The sequence below is a fragment of the Canis lupus genome, chromosome 24 (assembly GCF_003254725.2).
Source record: "Canis lupus dingo isolate Sandy chromosome 24, ASM325472v2, whole genome shotgun sequence".
In the NCBI taxonomy this organism is placed as follows: domain Eukaryota; kingdom Metazoa; phylum Chordata; class Mammalia; order Carnivora; family Canidae; genus Canis; species Canis lupus.
In genome coordinates, this window is record NC_064266.1 from 24,591,797 (window position 1) to 24,613,802 (window position 22,006).

General features: G+C 46.5%; 2 protein-coding genes across 34 annotated transcripts in view; one reads left to right on the forward strand and one right to left on the reverse strand.

The window, feature by feature from the left end:
• The first annotated feature begins 1,814 nt into the window (after positions 1–1,814).
• Positions 1,815–20,995, forward strand: SPAG4 (sperm associated antigen 4). 22 transcript variants are annotated; one of them, XR_003145091.3, is made up of 13 exons: positions 1,832–2,290; positions 2,797–3,003; positions 3,141–3,207; positions 3,371–3,432; positions 3,671–3,714; positions 3,994–4,019; positions 4,143–4,251; positions 4,512–4,587; positions 4,734–4,849; positions 5,174–5,341; positions 5,842–5,931; positions 14,827–14,969; positions 16,844–18,981. XR_003145091.3 is itself a non-coding variant. In XM_025469888.3 (12 exons), exons 1-11 carry the CDS (start codon positions 1,981–1,983, stop codon positions 14,933–14,935), a joined length of 1,206 nt encoding a protein of 401 aa, XP_025325673.1. In that variant the 5' UTR covers positions 1,816–1,980; the 3' UTR covers positions 14,936–14,969; positions 16,844–18,981. The 22 variants fall into 22 exon arrangements, 20 of the variants coding, with proteins under 20 accessions (XP_025325672.1, XP_025325673.1, XP_025325668.1 ...); XM_025469888.3 differs by lacking the exon at positions 4,512–4,587 and having other exon boundaries at positions 1,816–2,290; positions 5,276–5,341; XR_003145092.3 differs by lacking the exon at positions 5,174–5,341 and having other exon boundaries at positions 1,824–2,290.
• Positions 9,335–22,006, reverse strand: part of LOC112673874 (RNA-binding protein 12) — a 35,931-nt gene continuing 23,259 nt past the window's right edge. For all 12 annotated transcript variants that reach the window (XM_025469875.3, XM_025469872.3, XM_025469869.3 and 9 more), the window contains 15 exons: positions 14,637–14,765; positions 14,366–14,545; positions 14,143–14,217; positions 13,988–14,059; positions 13,778–13,858; positions 13,522–13,611; positions 13,300–13,386; positions 13,078–13,164; positions 12,925–12,984; positions 12,712–12,845; positions 12,561–12,615; positions 12,266–12,317; positions 10,261–10,394; positions 9,877–10,113; positions 9,335–9,673 (listed from right to left, as the gene is read on the reverse strand). In XM_025469875.3, the coding sequence (XP_025325660.1) occupies positions 9,533–9,673; positions 9,877–10,113; positions 10,261–10,394; positions 12,266–12,317; positions 12,561–12,615; positions 12,712–12,845; positions 12,925–12,984; positions 13,078–13,164; positions 13,300–13,386; positions 13,522–13,611; positions 13,778–13,858; positions 13,988–14,059; positions 14,143–14,217; positions 14,366–14,545; positions 14,637–14,765 (1,614 nt within the window). In that variant the 3' untranslated portion in view covers positions 9,335–9,532. The remainder of the gene's footprint in view (positions 9,674–9,876; positions 10,114–10,260; positions 10,395–12,265; positions 12,318–12,560; positions 12,616–12,711; positions 12,846–12,924; positions 12,985–13,077; positions 13,165–13,299; positions 13,387–13,521; positions 13,612–13,777; positions 13,859–13,987; positions 14,060–14,142; positions 14,218–14,365; positions 14,546–14,636; positions 14,766–22,006) is intronic.

A 22,006-nucleotide genomic window follows, 5' to 3' on the forward strand; every position in this document is an offset into this window, starting at 1 on the left:
CAGGCAGAGGGAGAAGCAGGCTCCATGCAGGGAGCCCGACGTGGGACTTGGTCCCAGGTCTCCAGGATCACGCCCTGGGCTGAAGGCAGAGCTAAACTGCTGGGCCACCAGGCCTGCCCATGGGTTGTTCTATTTTTTTTTTTTTTTTTTTTTTTGATAGTCACAGAGAGAGAGAGGCAGAGACACAGGCAGAGGGAGAAGCAGGCTCCATGCACCGGGAGCCCGACGTGGGACTCGATCCCGGGTCTCCAGGATCGTGCCCCGGGCCAAAGGCAGGCGCCAAACCGCTGCGCCACCCAGGGATCCCGGGTTGTTCTATTTTTAAGTAAGGTCTAGGTTAGACCTCAAGGCCCCAGATGTTGGGGGAGGGCTTCATCTTCCAGTTGACAGATAGGGGCAATGAGATCCAAAGAAGGGCAGGGAATGCCTGGATCTCTCAGTCTGTTGAGTCTCTGCCTTCAGCTCAGGTCATGATCCTGGGGGCCTGGGATTGGGCCCTACATCAGTCTCCCTGCTCAGTGGGGAGTCTGCTTCTCCCTCTACTCCTCCCCATCCCACTCATACTGTCTATCTCATATAAATAAATAAAATCTCAAAAAAAAAAAAAAAAGGCAGAGTGGGGGACCAGAATTCTTAGCTTGCAGTGTCTTAGTCTTTCCTTCCCTTCACCTCTGAATTCTGTGGCATCTAGTCAAGCAAGAGTATTGATGCCACCCCTCCAGAAACTAATGTGGGCACTTCCCCTTTCTGGGCAGGAACACAGCCTGGCAAGTTCTCACTTCCCCCTTTTTTTTTTTTTTTTTTTTTTTAGTTCTCACTTCCCCTTAACCCCTCTGAAAACTGTCAGTTCTACCTAATATTCTTTTTTGTTTTTTAAGATTTATTTATGTATTCATGAGAAACATAGGCAGAGGGAGAAGCAAGCTCCCTGCAGGAAGCTAGATGCAGAACTTGATCCCAGGACCCTGGGATCACACCCTAAGCCAAAGGCAGACGCTCAACCACTGAGCCACCCAAAAGCCCACTGCACTGCCTTTCAAAGTGTGGTCCTTAATCAGGATCACACACCTGGTTGTTAAAAATGCACATTCCTGCACCCACTCAGGAAATGCTGAAGTAGAATCTCAAAATGTGCCTGGGAACCTGAATTTCTGTTCTGTTACACAGCAGGAGTCTGGGAGACCAGAGGTTCCCAGACTTGGCTGTGACCCTCTGCAATTCCTCATTCCATTTTCAGTACCTCAGATGGTTGGTGGGAGTGTGGGTATGGTTGTTGATGGGTACTGAATTCTCACCCCACAGACCCTTGGTGAATATGGGTCTTGGGGAGGGAACCACAGATCCCAAGGTCTGAATTCTCTGGCCTGAGGACTAGGACAAGAGGAGGGTCCTGAAGGGTTTTCGAGGAAAAGAAACTATTTAGAACTGCCCCAGGTGACCGACCCCCTGCCCCTTCTTAACATTCATTCATTAGGCCTATCTAGGTCCTGGAGGATACCCTAGTGAGCAAGACAAAAATCTCTGCCTTCATAAAGTTCTGGCGGGTGTGACAGGTAATGAAGAAATATGTAAGTCAAATATACAGCACGTTGGTGATATGAGCTGAGGAGAAAAGCTAAGCAGGAAGGGGGATAGATATTCTTTTACGACGAGCGCGTAGACGGGGCCTTCTGGGAAGCGGTGCGATGTCATCGCTTGCTTTAACATGGGAAAGAATGAGAGACTGCCATGGCTCCCAGGGACGTCACCACTAGCTCTGTGACGCACCCTCAGGGCGTTCCGTAGAGACCAAAGGCTCCTTTATGACGTCAGCAGCCGGGCTCAGCCACAGGGGAGAGGGTTGAATCCGGACTGGGGCCCCGCCGGCTGCACGCAGGGTCCGTGGGGTCCCGGCGGCGCACACCCGCTGAGCGAGAGCCGAGGGCCTTGGCGGCTGCGGCGGCGACTTTGGCGTCCGAGAGAGGGCGCCCCGGGGTCGGGATGCGGCGGAGCCCCCGCCCGGGCTCGGCCACGTCCCCTCACAAGCACACGCCCAACTTCTACAGCGACAACAGCAACAGCTCAGTGAGCGTCACCTCGGGGGACAGCAGCGGGCCCCGGTCAGCTGGACCGGGGCCCGGGGAGCCCGAGGGCAGAAGAGCCCGGGGCTCGAGCTGCGGTGAGCCCGCCTTGAGCGCAGGAGTGTCCGGAGGAACCACATGGGCTGGAAGCTCTCGGCAGAAGCCTGCGCCTCGGAGCCACAATGGGCCGACCGCCTGTGGCGCGGCAACCGTGAGGGGCGGGGCCTCGGGTGCGGGCGGGGTCCAACCCGGGAGAGCTGAGGGAGGGGGCGGGGCCCAAGGGGGCGGTGCTTGGCACGGAATCGGGACAGAACCTGGGCTCCTCCCGGGGGGCGGGGCCTGCAGGGCAAAGAGGGGAGGCACCAAATACGATTCCCTAAGGGGCGGGACCTCGGTGTGATGGACGGTCCTGGGAAGGGGCGGGGAAATCCTGTGATTGGGCGCCCCTGAGGAGGCGCGGCCTTGCTCTTAGCCTAAGTGGCTTCCAGAGAACTATGGCCGCACCAACATTTGCCTGAAGGCGGGGTCTCGGTTTGGCGAGGGGACTAACGCCTTGACCGAGCATCCCTGAGGGGTGGGCCTCAGAGTGCTGAGAGAGAGCTAGGGTGGGGATGCGGTGGGACCAGTGCCTGCGGCGGCTGCTCCGCTTCTGGGCTGGGGAACCTGCGGCCGGGTCCCGGGGAAAGAGTGGACCTGCACTGCGCAAGGCCCCAATGGCGCCCTTGGGCTCCCGCAGAACCGGCTGGCCCTCCCGTAGTCTCTGAGGAGCAGCTCGACCTTCTCTCGACCCTGGATCTGAGGCAGGAGATGCCTCCACCGCGCGTGTCCAAGAGCTTCTTGAGTATGGGCCAGGCCAGCCGGAACCCCTCTGACCCTCTGGCGCCCCTCTCTGAATTCCAGTTCTCATTTCTGAGAGACCGTTTTCGTTCTGAGCCGGGCCCATGTCAGTCTCCAGCCCCTTCCCTGAGCCCCAACTCATTCTCTTAGCCCACTCCTCTTTTCCCAAGCCCCTCCTGCACCTCGAACCCCACGCTCTCTTCTTCGTCTCTGCCACCTCTAAACGTCCTCTCCTCTCCCCAGGCCTGCTGTTGCAGGTGCTGAGCGTGTTGCTGTCCCTGGTTGGAGACGTGCTGATCGTCGTGTACAGGTCAGAGGGAGGGTATGGGGCGGGGAGCAGGGCCGGACCCGCAGAGGCTCGAGCCCGACTCACACCTGGCTGAGTCATGTTCGCGGGAGTTGGGTCTAGGACCCCGGCGTGGGGCTGTGGGGTTCATTAAGGTCCGCGGCCTCAGTCTCCCTCCGTTCTTCAGGGAGGTTTGTTCCATCCGCTTCCTGCTCACGGCTGTGTCACTGCTGAGCCTCTTTCTGGCAGGTGAGAGGGTGGCGAATCCCCTGGGGCCCCAGCCCTGGATGCTCTGGAGCCGAACCTGGCACATTTTCTCCTATATCCCTCAGCCCACTCAGCGCCTTCAGCTGCTCAGTCCCCTTCAGAGCCCACTAGCCCCTCTCAGGCATAGCAGCCCCCTCCAGCCTTTTCTCTCCTCACTGCCCTTTTATGCCAGGGAAACCCTCTCCCTTGGCTTCCCCTGACACCACCCCTCTTTCCCCAGCACTCTGGTGGGGGCTGCTGTACCTGATCCCTCCTTTGGAGAATGTGAGTCAGGGCGACTGTATGAACTGGAGGTTGTGGGGGTCCCCTGGGTGGGAGGGGGACAGACTGGAGGCTCTAATCCTAAGGAAGGGATATAAACAGATCTCAGGGATTGTGCCCAGAGGTGGTTGGGGGTCTCTGAGAGGTCCTGGCAGGTCAGGGAAGGGGCAGCAGTCCTCAAAAAGAAGGCCCTCAAAAGTCAGGCTGCTCCCAGGCTGATGGGGGAGAAGGAAGTGAGTGGGAGCTGAGCAGTTGTATTTGGTCCCTCCCTTCTTCCAACAGGAACCTAAAGAGATGCTGACTCTAAGGTGAAAGAGGGCACCTGGGGTGGGGAATTAGGGAGCTCAAAGGCGCTTCTGTGGGGGGTGCTTACGAGAAGTGCCCAGGGGGGACAGGGAGCTAGCCACACAGTGCCAACCTCCCGCCTGCAGCGAGTACCATGAGCGCGTACGCTCCCAGGGGCAGCAACTGCAGCAGCTCCAGGCCGAGTTGGATAAACTGCACAAGGAAGTGTCCAGCGTTCGCGCAGCCAACAGCGAGGTGAGCCCTGCAGCCTCCTGTCTTTTCAAAGTGCCACCCCGTGGGCCCGCCCACTGCTCAGTCCAAGGTCCGCCTTGGAAGCCCCTGGTGGAGGCTGGTTCCTTGGGTCCAGAGCGGTAAACCTCGCCCCAGAGCCCCGACTTCGGAATGTCTCCCAGGGCCCACTAAGTCCAACCTAGAGAACCTAGTCCCAGAATTCTGCCCCCCTATAAACCTGCCTGCAAGCTCGTCCTTCCAGGACCCACCCTCCCTCTTTTCAGAGAGTGGCCAAGCTTGTATTCCAAAGGTTGAATGAAGACTTTGTGAGGAAACCCGACTATGCGCTGAGTTCTGTGGGTAAGACCCAGATAAACGGGAAGAGACGGAGACGTTGACACAGACCTATGCACATGACCAGCCCAAAAAAGACCGACTTCAGAGACCCAGCCCCAGCTGTTGGTCAGGCCTGAGAGCCCCTGAATGATTGCTTCTCCCTGCTCCAGGGGCCTCCATCGACCTTGAGAAGACATCACACGATTATGAGGATGCGAACACTGCCTATTTCTGGAATCGCTTCAGCTTCTGGAATTACGCACGGCCGCCAACCGTTATCCTGGAGGTGGGCCTGGAACCTGGATCCCAGAACCAGACCGGGGGCGGAATGCTGGGGAAAGGACCCAACAGATCCCTAAAGGAGGAACTGAGGGCGTGGCACTAGGTGGGGCCCTCCTTGGCAGGGGATGGGCCCGGCTGGAGGCGGGGCCTGGGGGTGCTAGGGACTGGGGCAGTCAACAGAATCTGGTGGGACAGACCTGGGTTTGGACTGGGTGGGGCCGATGAAGGGGTTGAGTTGAGGTCAGGGCTTACCTGAACCAATGCCCACACTGGGGAAGGGCCATAGTGGCTGTCTGTGGGTTCCTAAGATCTACCTGCTCACCTGCAGCCAGATGTATTCCCGGGGAATTGCTGGGCTTTTGAGGGCGACCAGGGCCAGGTGGTGATCCGGCTACCGGGTCGTGTGCAACTAAGCGACATCACCCTGCAGCACCCACCACCCAGTGTGGCACACACCGGAGGAGCCAAAAGCGCCCCCCGCGACTTCGCAGTCTACGTGAGTGGGGCTGAGGCTAAGGAGGTGGGGGATTTAAGTACCAGGCAGTCATGAAAATTGGGGTCAGTCTTTGCTTGCTCATCTATGAAGTGGAGATACTACCAATTGCTTCTCAGGCCTACAAGTTATAATTACAACCATATTCAAACAGTAGGTATGGCTTTATTGAACACTTATTCTGTGCTAAGTACTTTAAACGGATCATCTCCTTGCAATGGGTCAACAACCTATGAAGCGCTATCATTTCCCCCCTCACTGATGAGGAAAGTAATGCTCAGAAAAGCATTATTTGTCAAGGTCACACAGCTAACAACTGGCCAGACGAAACTTTGCAACCTGGTTTCTTGGAGCCTACATTCCACACTACACTATCCTAACACCAAAAAATAAATGAGAGTGTGCATATAATGACTCCACACCATAGTAGGTCCTCATTAAAGTTGCTTTCTCCCTCTTCCACCTCTGCCTCACTGTTCCTCCACTCACTCTTCACCCACCAGGGCCTCCAGGTTGATGACGAGACTGAAGTTTTCTTGGGGAAATTCACCTTCAATGTGGAGAAATCGGAGATTCAGACTTTCCATCTACAGGTGTGTGTCTCTGGGGGTGAGGGTGCCAAAAGAATGGGACAGCAAAGGAAGACTGGGGAGAAAGGCAGCCCTTGGGACAGCAGGCCTTGGCATGATCCATTTGTCTCCCTAGAATGATCCCCCAGCTGCCTTTCCCAAGGTGAAGATCCAGATTCTAAGCAACTGGGGCCACCCCCGTTTCACATGCTTGTATCGGGTCCGAGCCCATGGCATGCGAACTTCGGAGGGGGCAGGGGACAATGCCACAGGGGAACCCCATTAAACATGCTGATTGTTGGAGTAGAGTGCAGGTCTGTGCTGAAAGAAGCTGGATCCGTGCTGGGGGCGGGGGGAGGCCTCTGTCTGCCTTTGGCATATAAGTATGGTGTGTGTGGGGGTCTACTTTCCAGTGCACCCTCTTAATTTTGAGAAGTTCAGATCAATATGATAGCAGCTCACGTTAATGGAGTGTTTACCATGTACAAAAAATGGTGTTCTGGACATTCTACACATTATCTGATCCTTATAATCACAGAGGGGAAAACCGCTCAGGTCAGGAAACGCTCAAGGTCACAGAGCTAATGAAAAACAGTGCCACAGAGGAACCCAAACCTATCTTCCTGTAGAGGCCACCCTCTTTTTTTTTTTTTCTCAAAGATTTATTTATTCGAGAGAGAGAGAGGCAGAGACACAGGCAGAGGGAGAAGCAGGCCCCACGCAGGGAGCCCGACATGGGACTCAATCCTGGGTCTCCAGGATCAGGCCCTGGGCTGAAGGTGGTGCTAAACCGCTGAGCCATTCAGGCTGCCCAAGGCCACCCTCTTTAACTCAGAGCTGCCAGTCAGCCTGAAGCTGTTATTTGTGCAGTTCAATTCCTACCCACAACCTCTGGGACAGTCTCTACAACTTCTGCTAGGTGAAAGTGGAGAGGTTAACTACCCTTTTTCTTTAGGGAAATACTCAAAAACTGAGGAGACTTGAGAACCTCTAGGGAGCATCAGAGTCCAAGTTGATCCAGGTCTGGTAACCCCATCTCAGGCTGTCTTTACTTCTAGGCCCAGCATATGTGGTCTGGTGTTCATTAGTCCCTGCCTTCAGGGAGCCTGACAGGGGAGGGAGGATGCTCCAGGGAAGAGTTCCTTTATTGATCTAATAATAATTCTTTACTTGTAAGAGTCAAAGTAGAACTGAAAGAATAAAAGATGGAGACAGGTATATCAAAAGATTAAGAAGTTCTACCCAAGCAGAGAATAGAAAATGGGGACCAGCCTGAGCAAAGGAACATGTGCCATTTTGGCTATTAGGAATCCTTCCCAGTGTGTTCTTGCATTGGAAGAATATATATATATAAATGATTATGAACAGTGGTTACACCTCTAGAAGTGAAATGCAGGAGTATGTGTGAGGGTGAAATACATACCCATTTATTTAAAATTTCAGGATATTACTTTTATGATTTAAATTACTGAGTGCTCTCAAAGCCTAAGGTCAAAAATATGAACTAATATAGCTTTTCTGGAGGGCAATTTCACAATATGAACCAAAAGACTTAAGACTTTTTATATTCTTTAATCACAGTAATTCCATTTCTAAGAATTAACTCAAAGGATACATCAATGTAATCAAAGATAATACTTTTAAGGATATTCATTACACTGTTGCTTATAAAGAGAAAAGCAGAAATAGTATCTAAAAAGATAAATTATGAAAAAAAAGATAAATTATGATACAAAAATAATGTGACCAAAAGAAATGGTACTATTTAAGGGAATGTTTAATGTCATGGGAAGTAATAAATGATATATGGATAATTTCTTAAAAAGCAAGCTAGAGGGCAGCCCCAGTGGCGCAGCGGTTTAGCGCCGCCTGCAGCCCAGGGTGTGATCCTGGAGACCCAGGATCGAGTCCCACATCGGGCTTCCTGCATGGAGCCTGCTTCTCCCTCTGCCTGTGTCTCTGCCTCTCTCTTCACTCTCTCTGAATGAATAAATAAATAAATCTTAAAAAAAAAAAAAAAAAAAAAAAAAAAGCAAGCTAGATTGGTAAGATACTATAAATGAAAAGGCACCATGGTACTCTGGAGAAATATTTTTAACATGTATAAGAACAAAGGTTAAAACACCAACAAAAACCTATCAAGAGCTATTCAGAAGAAATATTTCTCACAAATAAGCACATAGACTATGATACCTAGCCTTCAAAATTAAATATATTCAAACTAAAAGTGAAAAGTTTTTGCCTGTCAAATTAATAGAAAAAGGATTAAAAAAACCCTGTTGTTATGGAGGGCAATTTACAGTATCTATTAAAATGCTAAATATTTATATCCTTTGGTCTAGCATTTCTACTTCTAGAAACAAATCCTTTAAAAATATCGTGGTAAATGCACAGATAAAGGTACAAGGATATTCATTACAGCACTTTGTGATAGAACAAAACTGAAAATTGAAAGGGACTCAAATCTCAGTAAGAGACTGGCTAATAAGCTATAGGACATTCATACACAAACTATATATGCATTAAAAAGAATAAGGTCACCAATAAGTTCTAATGGGTAAGACACCCAAAATATAATAAAAACAAGGTATAATGAGTATATATAATATAATATCCTACTTAGAATAAAAGTCAGACCTAGGAAAGACAAGAACCCTCACCTGCTCTGTTATCTATTTTATACAATATGATCCCATTTTTATAAAATAAATATGTAAAGATTATAAATTTGCATGATGGACTAAAAACTATGCACCAAATATTTTTTTGGTACATGGTTTTTTTTTTTTTTTTTTTTAAGATCTTATTTATTCATGAGAGACACAGAGAGAGAGGCAGAGACATAGGCAGAGGGAGAAGCAGGTTCCATGCAGGAAGCCCGATGCGGGACTCGATCCTGGAACCCTGGGATCACATCCTAAGTCAAAGGCAAATAGATGCTCAACCGCTGAGCCACCCAGGTGTCCCTAGCACATAGGAGTTTGGATGATGATATTTCTTTTGTATTTTTTCTTTTATAATGAATATACATATTAATTTTCTAGTAAGAAAAAAATTAGCTGCTAAAAGGATTCAGGCTTGTAGCCTATCTTTACGATTAGAACCATCACTGCTCCCTCCTCCAGGAAGTCTAGCATAGCCCTTAAAACTCATCCCTCCCCAGCATGTTCCACCTTGTCTGTATTTCCAGCTCAGCTCTGCCCTATGGCAGGTCAGGCTGAGTATTTGGCTCACATTCAATCTTTTTATTTAAAAAAATAAAAGTATCTCTAGACTTCTGGCCAGGAATATCCTATTTGACTGGGGCTATGATGTCAGAGGTATCCTTCACTCTACAACCTCTAAGGGGGATAAACCGAGGCTCAGAAAAAATAAACATGGCAAATTGCAAATTCCTACTCAAAAGCAGAGAGTGGTGGCAAAGCAATGGTCTTCATTGATCTTTATTAAATGAATGACTCCAGAGCAAGCAGGAGGGAATCAAGAGCAACAACAGCAGGAGCAAATATAAAAGTATAAAATGTAAAGTGCAGCACTGGGGAATGTGTGCTTAAGGGGCTCACGCTTACGGAAACCTTGGGGACACAAGGCTGAGGACTAGCCATAGCCTATCCTCTAATGGAACCTAGACCTGAGGGGCCTGTGCAGGACTCTTTGCTGGGGGTGGAAGTGGCTTGAATGGGGCCCAACCTTGGGCCTTGAAGTAGGAGACCAGCTGTGTGGGTACTTCTGCAAGCACAGTTTGTGCCAGTGTCTCCCGAGGGGCCTGCCAGGAGAAGAAGGGCAAGGTCAGTGGCGACCCATAACAGCTTCCCAAAGTCTACATTTCATACCCAAGAAAGGATACAAATACCAACACCCAACCCTGCTGCCCTGGCTTAGATGAATGGTTGAGAGTATCCTCACTCAGAAAGAGGTGGAGGGATAAACTCCCAGATCTGATCTGTTCCCAAGCTTACCCCCACTCACATTTTGGAAGCGGCGGTAGGGCACAAACTGCACTATGTCACGGGCAGCTGCCTCCCCAGAGCGTGTCCGCAGGGGTCCACCGTCAGCATCTAGTTGCTCCATGGCCTCGAAGTCAGCACCACCCACACCCACGATGATCACTGACATGGGCAGGTGGGAGGCACGCACCACAGCCTCACGTGTAGCCTCCACATCTGTCACAGCACCATCAGTCAGCAGCAACAGCACGAAGTATTGCTGAGGATAAGTCCAATCATAAACTAAGGCAGACCTCTAAACACCCTAGCCACACGTTCCCATACTGACAAGAAGCCTCTTGTTATATATTCCTGAAGGGAGCCCTTGACCAAGACCACTACCACCACTACCTCCCATGATCCTCACCGAGGCCGTCCTCTGATATGCAGCCTGGGTTGCCAACCTGGCCACGTGGTTGATAATGGGTGCGAAGTTGGTGGGGCCATAGAGGCGAACTTGGGGCAGGGCTTGGCGGTAAGCATCTACAATGCCCTGGATGCCTAGAAAAGGCAGGCAAAAAACAATGTAAAATACTGGGCCTCTCAGGGTTGAGCCAGGCCTGACATAATCCCATCATGGCTGAGGAAATTTGGAAATGTGGGTGTATTTCATCCAATCACTCCTATAACCCAAGGTACTTAACCTTATCCTATAAATGGGAGAATTAAGACCAAAGAGAAGAAGAGCATTTGGCCTAAATCACAACTTGAGTTAAAACTGATTAAGGGGGCTCCCTAAACAAATCTAAGACAGTTGAGCATCAGATTATATAACCCACTTAATAAAATAATGAATTTTAATCCATTTAATAAGAGTCCCTAGATATTAAATAATTAATGGGAAAGAAGAGGAAGCTCTTCCTTAATGTAAGGAGGAGGAATTACAAATTCATTTGACAATCAGAGATAAATGATTCAGACAAAGATCATCAACGGGTGCTAAAACTATAGAGTACTAGTTGATGAGTAACTGGATATTTACATAGCCTCAAAGTATATTCCCAAAAGGTACTCGTTAATTACAAATAATGGAAAAACCTGGTAGACTCTATGACTCTACTTTAGCCAAGTGATCAAAGTTAACATCACTGGTAATAGGATAAATCAACATCAGGGCCTCCTGACATAGTGTACTGAGGGAACACATAGCATCGCTTCTGTAATATGCCCACCAAAAGTGCATTATCTGAATCTAATTATAAAGAAAAATCAGGTAAATCCAAACTGAAGGACATTCTACAAATTATCTAGCCTGTAATCTTAAAAACAAACAAACAAACAAAAAAAAAACAGTATCATGAAAGACATGAAGAACTCTGGGAGACAAAATAAATGAATGCACTGTGTGATCTGAGATTTTTTTTTACTGTAAAAGACAACTGGCAAAACTTGAATAAATTCTAGATTGGATAATAGTATTGATGTTAATTTCCTGATTTTGAAAATTGTACTGTAGTTACATAAGAAAATGTCTTTGATTTTAGGAAACATACACTGAAGTATTTAAGGGATGAAGGGTGCAAAGTTGATGAGGCCACAGAGGCAAACTTGGGGCACGGCTTACTCATAATTCTCAAACATTTCAGGAAAAAAAATCTGTATACACACACACATATACATGTACACAGATACAGATATACAACCATATCTATATGCATGGGGGGGGCAGGGAAGGAGAGGAAGACACAGAAAATCTGAGTGACAAAGAGAGAATAACAAAGCAAATGTGGTAAAATGTTTGGGGAATCTGGGTGAAGGTGAATAGCCGTTGTGACCCAGGCCCTGATTGCTGAGCTCTACTGATCTAAACCCCCTATAACTACTCTTGTAACTTTTCTCTAAGTCTGAACTCGTGTCAAAAACCCAGGTCAGGTCAAATTTTCCCCTTTGGTTTGTTGCCTACATGGGGGTACTAGGAAGTCAAGAGGTTTGGCCTACTCTAGACAAAAGAGCTTGGGCAAAAATCACGCTGAAAAGAGCTGCACCAAGGCTTCCACTAATGCCTAGACAGGTACCAGTGAGCTTCCAGGCAACAGCTACCATTTCTTAGAGGGTGCTTAGTATATGCCAGGCTCATGCTTCAACGTTTATATGTATCCTCTCCTTATATATTCAATATCCTACAATATTTATTGTTTTTATGAAGCCAAAGTACATGGGTCCCAAGTCATGTGGTTTTAGAAAGATGCAAGATAAAGATTTGAGATCTAGATTTGAGTCCAGAGATCCAGCTCTAAAATCCACTCCTCTGGACAACAGAATCAGATATCTGCTCCATTAGTCATTACCCCCACCCCACACTCCCTTGTCTGCATAGATTTGGCCTTCCAGGTACAGACATCTGCCTTGTGGTGGAGGCTGGAGGAACTCACCTGTGCAGTAGGGGTTACTGGGGTTGAAGTTCAAGGCAAATTCATGGGAGACCTAAGGGCAAGAATGAAAATGAAGTTCTTCCCCATGACCATCTATGTGCAAAGAAAAAGGACAGTACAGTATATACCAAGCATTATAGAGGAGCTATGTAGTTCTGAACACTTTTTGTATGCATGCCTGTAGGGATACATCCCTGCATCTCCACATAAAGCTGGGTGACAGCAAGTCAACCACAAGCCCCCAAATCAGGACCCTGACAGTGAAAGGAGTTAGAGAGGCAAAAAGAGTGCTCACCTGCCAATCAGGAGGTACCTGGGCCCCAAATCCAAATGCTGGGAACAGCTTGTCCCTATGGGAAGACAGGGAGTTGGGAGACAGGGGACTGTGAGCCCAGAGGCTGAAGCAACTGTGGGGAGGGTGATGGGCAAGAGAACAAGTTACTCACGAGTCATAGTCCTGGATCACGCTGCCCACACTCCACAGTGCTGTCAGGTATTCATTGACCCCTGATGGGCTCAGGTAGTGCAGGGAGTCCGGGGAGGAAGGGTCTCCATTGGAGCCCGTGAAGTCCATGCCTACCTAGGAGGAGAGGAGGAGCGGAGCTGAAGGCCACTTTGTGACCCAGATCTGTTCTCTTGCCCCCGATAAAGCAACTTACAGTGAAGTTGATTTGACAGCCTCCCATCACATAGTCCAGGAATGAATATTGTGTTTCTACCTGCAGATGAAACCAGGATCATGGCTGAGATGAAGGGGTTGGGGCCATGGAACACAGGGGTCAGAGCCTGGGTCACATGGATTATTGCCTCACCTGGCAAATCTTGACACGAACAGTCCCAGAGTTCTTGTAGCTTTTCTTTTTCTGCTGTTTCTCAGGGTGGATGCATTCAAACTCAACCTGGTGAGAAAAGAAAAACTAGAGTAGGAAACTCCCAGGCTATCAGCCAGGACTGGCCTGCCTTCCCTCCCTCTCTCCCTGGGGCTGCAGTCCTTTAGGCCCACCTCAACACCCCTGAGCAGGGCTGGCACTCACCGGAACTGCTTGCAGTTGGGCCAAGCTGGTGTAGAAGGTACCAATGAGATCGTGTGAACCATCACTGTCATAATCGGAGCATCGCACCTGTGGGTGGGTGGAGGGGGAGGGTGTGTGTATGTGTATACAGAGACCAGAGGTGAGGTGGGGGGGCAGGTGAGAATAAATCCCTCCCCAGGCTCTCTGCCCCTGCTCTGTCCATTGAGAAAGCAAACTCCTCACCTGGATGGGTGTGCTGGGGTCTCCCCCACAGAAATGCTGAAGGGGAACAGAGAAGCGCTTCCATGTAGGGTTCAAGTTGTTCTTGATTACCTAAAGGTGGAGCGCAAGGCTTCTAGTGAGCTCTGGGCTGACATATGGGGAGCTGTCATCCTTCTTTATCCATATGCAGTCTTTCTCCCTGTTCCAAACCTTGGTAATCACAAGCCCCAGGAAAGTCTCTCCTACCCCACTCCACCCAGTCCCAAGGGTCTCACACCTCAGATCTGTAGGCCAGGTGCCATTTCCCATCACCCTGACGGAAGAACTCCAAGAATGGATCCGATTTCCCCAGGAAGTCCTGTCAATGCCACAGAGACCACAGTATGACTCAAGGAGGGACAACCATTTTGCTAGTCCCCACCCTTACCCCCCAACACACCATCCTTGTCCCAATTCTTAAACCTCCAGGGCTTCCTTCCAGACACACCTTCTTATCTAGATTTCTGGCCTCCACCTCCATGGTCACTACATGACTATCCTTCATCTCTTGAGCAGATACCTAAGAAGGGGAGTCATGAGACTGTATCACCTCATGAATTCCTCATTGATGTAAACCCCGCTCCCCCACAGGTTGTTCCTTACCGTGATGGTCCCCCGCCCAGCAGGTTTTCCAGGCTTCAGCATCAAGGGTAGAGTTATTATGTGGCTGGACACAATCTGGGGCAGAGCAGGGGTGGGTGGGGGAGCAAAATCTCAGGCAGGGTTGTCTTGCTTGACCCCCCACCTCCACATTCCAGACAGTCTGGGCTGTTAGGACTCTTACTGAACATGTGTCTAAAGGATTTTTATCCCAAACCCTACATACCTGTCCTAGGGAACACTCAGCCCCTCCTAGGAAGTCATCATCCCCCAGCTCAGGTGTCTTGTTGTCTATGTCATAGATGCCAAATCGGAGCTTCTGGACTGTTTCAAAGTGGTACTCAAGCTGCAGAGTCTTAGAGAATTCAGGGCTTGAGCAGTTCCGTACTCGCTCAGTTCGGCCAAGCTGTGGGCAGAGGCCAACAGCATCACAGTCACACACTCTCCACCCCCAAAAGAGTCCTAGCCTTCCTCCACAACTTTATCTCCATTCTCACCTCAGCCCAGCTGCCCCCTCCCACATCCTGTAAAAGGACGCAGAGTGGGTCAGACTTGGAGGCGATGTCCTTGTCAATGAGGTGGTCACAGGAAATGGATAGCTGAACCAAGGTCACGCAGTGGGCCATCTGGGAAAAAAGGACCTGAGTCAAGCACTGAGGAACCTTCTCCACCCTTCCCTGACTATAGGTCCCAGCTTGGGAAGGCCAGCAGGCTTCACCCAGGCAGGGCTGAACCTGTATCCAGCTCTAGGACACCTAAGGAAGAGAAGGCCCTTAGAGTCTCCATACTCCTCTAATTCCCTTAGGGTGAGCTCAATGGGACAGGACACGGTGAGTACAACCAACCCTGGTATGATGGGAAGATGCAGAAAAAGTATACTGGCCTTCATCAACAACTCTGAGCCCAAATTGGACCTCACCCTAAATTCCCTATGTTCTCTAGATCCAGAATCCAACCCTCATCTCCAATGAATCCCACTCTAACCCTTTACTGGCTCCAAATCAGATCCTAATCAAAGTTTCAATACCAACACAACCATGATCCAGATACAACTCCCCAAAAAGTTTCTTCCTCCAATGATTTCTCACTAACTCTCAGGCATTGCATCCTGAGGTGGTATTAGGATACCCCCTAGGGATCCCTGGGTGGCGCAGCGGTTTAGCGCCTGCCTTTGGCTCAGGGCGCGATCCTGGAGACCCGGGATCGAATCCCACGTCAGGCTCCCGGTGTATGGAGCCTGCTTCTCCCTCTGCCTGTGTCTCTGCCTCTCTCACTCTCTCTGTGTGTGACTATCATAAATAAATAAAAATCTTTAAAAAAAAAAAAAAAAAAAAAAAAAAAAAAAAAAAAAAAAAAAAAAAAAAAAAAAAAAAGGATACCCCCTAATAATTCTCCTAGCAGGTAATCAGTTCCTCATTGCCAGCTCCTCACTAGCCTCACTGCTACTACCCAGTCCAAGCCATCATCATTTCTCACTGGGTTTATCACATTAGCCTCTTTAACTGGTCTCCCTTATCCTATACCATCCCTACCTCCATCCCATCCTCACACCAACAGACTATTTCCAATACAACAAACAGGGCGATCCTGTTAAAATGTTAAGTCAGGTTATGTTACATCTCTGCCAAACCCTCTAATGATTTCCAATTAGAAAAAATCCAAACTCTACCATGGTCTCCAAAGTCTTGAAAGATCTAGATCTCTCTAACTTGATTTCCTAATAACACCTCTCTTGCTCACTCCATTCTGAACACACCGGTCTGCTTGCCTGCCATTGCTCAAATAAACTTGTTTCTTCCCTCGTATTATTCACATGGCTTGCTGTGTCCTCACTCCCTTCTAGGTCTTTATTCAAAAATCATCTTCTCTATTATTAAGAAAAAGGCTCTCCTTTTCTAAGTACTTAATATTTCAACTCTACTAACATCACATACTCCTTTCTTGCCTTTTCTCGTTAGCACTTATCATTCTCTAATATATAATCTCTGTTCCCCACTATATAGGGAATGTAAACGGGAGGGAAGGGATATTTGTCTGCTCTGTTCATCGCTCTATCCCAAGCACCTAGATAATAAATATTTGCTGAATGAAATCCAAAAGGCCATCTCCAGCCTTAGCTCCCAGCCCACCATCTCCAAAGTGATTGGCAATCAAGGAACACCAATTTCAATGCACCCATTTCCTTGGCTGAAATACTATCTTCTTGCATGGATCACCATGATTCTCTTGTAACCCCTCTTCCTACAGTCCCCATAACAATTATCCTGACTCCTTATTATCCGTGTCTCTGATGACCCATACACCTGCAGAACGTCTGTAGCAAATGTACAGATGACATCAGATCTCTCACCCAGCTTAACTCAGCCACTCCAGGTTTCCCAGCACTATACCCCAGCCTTAGCTTCCCCTAAACGGACCCTCAATCCTTCCCCCAACCTAGCCCACAGTTAGCGCTGTTCCTCATGGTCTTGGTGCCTCATGGTCTCCACCTGGAGTGCTATTATCAACCAATGCTGGAATGACTCTTACACTTTGACATACATACTGCCTGTTCATAGTACCTCAGTCTCTGCTTGAAAGCATCCGATGATGGAAAACCCACCACTCTAATCCATTTAGACAATCTTGCTCCATAAAGTCCCACTGAAACTAACTCACGTCTGTTGAATTCTCATTTCTACATATTTGTCCTATTTCTCCCCAGTTTAAACTTCTACAAGGAAAGCCCTATTCCAGCTCCCTCTGAGAACCCATCTGACAGCTGGAAACGGTGAAATCCCCAGCCAAAATCCAGAAAAACAGCTCCAGTGTTTTTTTTTTTTTTTTTTTTTTTTTTTTAATGTTGCTCCTAGAATGTGTCTTGTAGACTCTGACCAGTCTGATCATCCCTCTTTGGAAGTTCCCTAAGAACAGATCAGAGAAGAACACATACTCCCAAAGGAGTGGGACCACAACTTCTACAAGTCACATTTTGACTCCATGCTTCTCACTTCATATGTTCTCTGAGGCAGTGTTTCCACAGAATAAAGAATGCTCATATCACTACTGCTGAGAATAGTAAAACCCCTGAGGCTGCTTGAAGATCTATTGTGTACTATGTAAACTATGTTACATTAAAACAATGGAATGCTGAGCAGTAGGTAAAATTCAAGGGAGAACTATATTACATTGGTATTATATGGAAAAAATAAAGTTGCAAAGAATGGTAAGAAAAGTATGACTCCACCTGAAACTTCAACTGTATGTATATATACACTGGATTTGAATACATACACAAAATAAATACACGGAAAACAGAAGGTACACCAAAAAATGCAAAGGTACACCTAATGGAAGCAGAATGAAGGTGAGGATTTTATAATCTCAATATACTTCTGCATTGTTTAAATATTTTATAGTTTATTTTGTATTTTTTAAAGGACTTTGTTAGCTTTTTTCCCCAATCCACAACTCAAGTCCTCTTGACTATGCAAAGCCCAAAGCCTATCTCCAGTTCAACAACCCCTACCCAACTTCAGGGTCACAGTTTCTTGCTTCTTCTCTGGCTTCTCATTAGCACTGCCTCAGCTAGTCTTTCTTGTGTCAGCTTCCAGAGTCTCTACCTTAACTAGAAGCCCTGCAAAGCTGCCCATGGCTCTTAGGTTCAGAGCCAAACTCCCCTAGCAAGACTACCTCATGGCACAACCCCAGAGAGCACATCTACACAGAATTCGGTAGTTGTGTAATATGGTAACCCCGCAACCCTAATTCAACCTTCAAAGCCCTTCCCAGTTTGCTCTTCCTCCTGCTATCCCACCACCCAACCAACTAGTCATCCAAAGCTATTTCTGGTTACACCCACACACATGCTGATACTTCAGACTTTCCTAACAAATGCCTTGTCATCCAAAGTTCTGCTATGACATTATTCCTTTATGAAGCCTGACCCACATTCTTCAAGTAAAATTTATTCTCTCTCCTCTGAAAGATTACATGGTTTCCCAATCATTTTCCTGCAAATACACACAAGATACTTCTGTGTTTATTAGCAAAACAGAAACTAGACCATACCATTTCTCTGCTTAAAACTCTGGAATGGCATCCCAAAAGACTCAAAGTCCAAAGTTCTTTACCACAGTCTACAAGACTTCTCAGCAAGACCTGATAGTTATCTAACTAATCAATCTAGCCACACAAGTATGTTGCAGCCAGGTTTCATTTCTGACCCACATACACACATCAATCTCATTCCCTGTATCAGAGCTTTTGTGCTATCTTCATCCATAGATACCGAAGAAAATAGCTGTATTAGAGTAGGAACCATGTCTGGTTTGCCTAATCTATCTCCAGTACCTACAATGGTACGTACCCTATAGTAGGTACTCAGTAAATTAAATATTAGTGATTTAACACTGAAACTACCATATCAAAATTTTGGCTTTTGTCTACCTTCATGATCTATGGGCTCTTCGGAACTAGGGCTGGGTATTATTTCTGTATCCCTAATACCAGTGCTTAATATATAGTCAGTACCTACAACTATTGCTGAATAAATGGAACATGTGCTTTTTTGCTCAACTCAAACTTCCAGGCCTTTCCATTTAAAATATGTCCAGAAGTAAATCTTCTCTATCCTGATTTTGTACAACTGAGCTTTAAAATTGAAATGCAAGGGCAGCCCCGGTGGCGCAGCGGTTTAGCGCCGCCTGCAACCCATGGGGTGATCCTGGAGACCCTGGATCGAGTTCCACATCGGGCTCCCTGCATGGAGCCTGCTTCTCCCTCTGCCTGTGTCTCTGCATCTCTCTCTCTCTCTGTGTGTCTCTATGAATAAATAAATAAAATCTTTAAAAAAAATTGAAATGCAAGACTCCTGGACTCAATATTAAGTGACAATTTAAAATTGGGCAAAAAATTTGATCAGATATAAAAGAAAATATATGAATTGGAAATATGCAAAGGAAGAGTAGACATCATGGAAATGCAAATTAAAACCACACTATTCCAGATCCACCACAATCGTCAGAAGTAGAAAAATGGACGTCAAATGTTGGCAAGGAAATGGAAATCTCATACATTGTTAGTGAAAGCATTAAATATACCACTTTGGAGATGGCCTAGCAGCTTATTAGAAAACCAAACACACACACACATACACACACACACACACACACACACAAATAGAAAACCAAACACACATCTAGTCCAAGAGCAATTCTACTCCTAGATTTTCATCCAAAAGAAAACATTATGTCCACAAAAAGATTTATATAAGAATGTTCATAGCAGCTTTATTCATAATAGCCAAAAATTTGTAACAGCTCAAGTGTCCATCATTATGAGAATGAATAAACCATAGTTATACATGTAATAGAAAACTACTTGGTAACAAAAAGAAACAAACTATTAGTATCTACAACATGGATGAATCTGAAACATAAAATACATAGATTCCACTTATAAAGTTTTAAGACAGGCAAAACTAATCTGTAGTGAAAAAAATTCAGAATACTCCCATGTCCCCCAGGGGAGAGGCAGGTATCAACTGAGAAGCAGCAGACTCAAAGCGGAATAGAAAAGTTCCTTATCTCGATAGGAATGTAAGTCACAAATGTATTTTTCATCTAATGGTACACTTAAGGTGTAAACAATCTTATTGTATGTAAACATTACCACACCCTCCTCAAAACTTTATAAGAAATAATGAATGCAAGACATATTGAAATATTTATGGTGAAGTGTGATGTTTGCAATTTCTTTGAAATGCACCAAAAGAATAAAATGTTATGTTTAACAGATATGTGGTAAAACAAATACAGGAACATTTAAATTGTAGAATCTAAATGGTAGATATATGGATATTTCTTATATAATTATTCAACTTTTCTGTATGCTCAAAGTTTTCACAATAAAATGCTGGGGGAAAACTATGTGGACTCACAGTGGAGAACTCCAGGTTTATCCCCGATACTTCATTGAGAATTACAAAAGTATTACCAGTAATTATCTGTGGTGGTGAGGTTACAGGCAACAACTGGAGCTGCTGCCTTTTTGCTCACTCCATGACTTCTCAAAGATCCCAGATAGGTTTTTGATCTGGGGCAGACACATTGGCAGTAGGCCAGGTGCTTCTTCTAGTGCTAGGCCTCGATTTCTGTAGATTAGAATATTCCTTCCTAATCTATTACCATGTCCACCCTTTCCCCAGGACTGATCCCATTCTATCCTTTTTCAGGTTCTTCTCTGACCAGACTAAAACCTCAACCAGAATGTTGGGGGCCTGCCTACATGTGCACATGGGACTGGATTCCATTTCTAAGAGACCAGAGCTTCTTGTGCTACCAGTTGTCTTTTCCCAATCTCTTGGTTCTCATTGGAATGAGCATTCTGTACAAAGCTTTAAAATGTACACTTTTCTATCCTTTGAGTCATATACCCTTTAAATTATCTAATCCCTGGGATTATTACTCACTCCCAAATCCCGTGGATCTCCTTTAAAATCTATCTCTAGGGACGCCTGGGTGGCTCAGTGGTTGAGCGTCTGCCTTTAGCTCAGGGCGTGATCCTGAAGTCCCAGGATCGAGTCCCACATCAGGCTCCATGCATGAAGCCTGCTTCTCCCTCTGCCTATGTCTCTGCCTCTCTGTGTCTCTCATGAATAAATAAAATCTTAGAAAAAAAATAATAAACTCTCTCTAAGCCTACCTCTGTTTAGAAATCTTAACATAGGGCAGCCCCAGTGGCTCAGTGGTTTAGCGCCGCCTTCAGCCCGGGGCGTGATCCTAGAGACGCAGGATCGAGTCCCACGTCGGGCTTCCTGTATGGAGCCTACTTCTCCTTCTGCCTGTGTCTCTGCCTCTCCCTCTGTGTGTCTCTAATGAATAAATAAAATCTTAAAAAAAATAATAATAATTAAAATTTCTAGTTTGTGCCACTTTCCTATACTATATCCTTTGAACAGCTACAACCTTATGCCAGACTCATTTACTTTTCATCTAGTGCCAGTATAATTAATCTCCTGGAACTTTCAGTTTCCTCTATAGGATTTGAATTTTACAAAAGCATATTAAATAACACATTTAAGTGAGTAAATAAAAGTCTCAGAAATTTGCTCATTTATATTTTTAAGAGAGGTCCAGCTAATATTTGCCAGGTCTTTGTGCACTCTCTTCTGAACCAGCATATCTTGCCTGATGTCTACAACAGTCTCCTAACTGATCTCATTTCCATTCTCAGTTCAACAAAGTCAGAGACCTTCCCTAACTCCAACCTAACATTAAACCCAGCTTCTCATAAACCTATCAAAATATGTAACCTGTTTACTTACTTATCTATTACTTCTAGTAACTATAAATCCAACAAGAGAAGGGATCAGATCTGTCTTGCTCCTATCCTAGTGACTCACACATAGCAGGTGCTTTGTTAAGTGTTTGTTGAATTAATGCTAGGAAAGGACTGATAATCCAAGGATCCTCAGAAATGACCCAGATCTAGTCCTAGCCTGCTGCTGAAGCCATCAAGGGAGAAATGAACTTTTTAGGAACACTCACCACAAGACTAGCTTGTTATTTCTATGTACTCCAACACCCCAACCTTTCCATCTGGTGCTAGTGAGGAATTGCAAACAGAAACAACTAAGTATATAGCACCAATGTTTTCTGCCTTTGATTTCTACCACCTGAAGTCTTGTTCCCTTCTGCTCTCCCTTGTAAACTCTTTTTTTTTTTTCCATTGTCAGAAATAAAAAGGAACTAGGTGTTCATCTAAATCCAAGTCCTTCAATTCAAAGTGGAGAGGTAAAATGTGATTTAGCTAAGGCCACATACATGGCTAAACAAAATGAAGACCAAAACTCAAATATTCTGACTCCTACTTTGACTAGAACTTT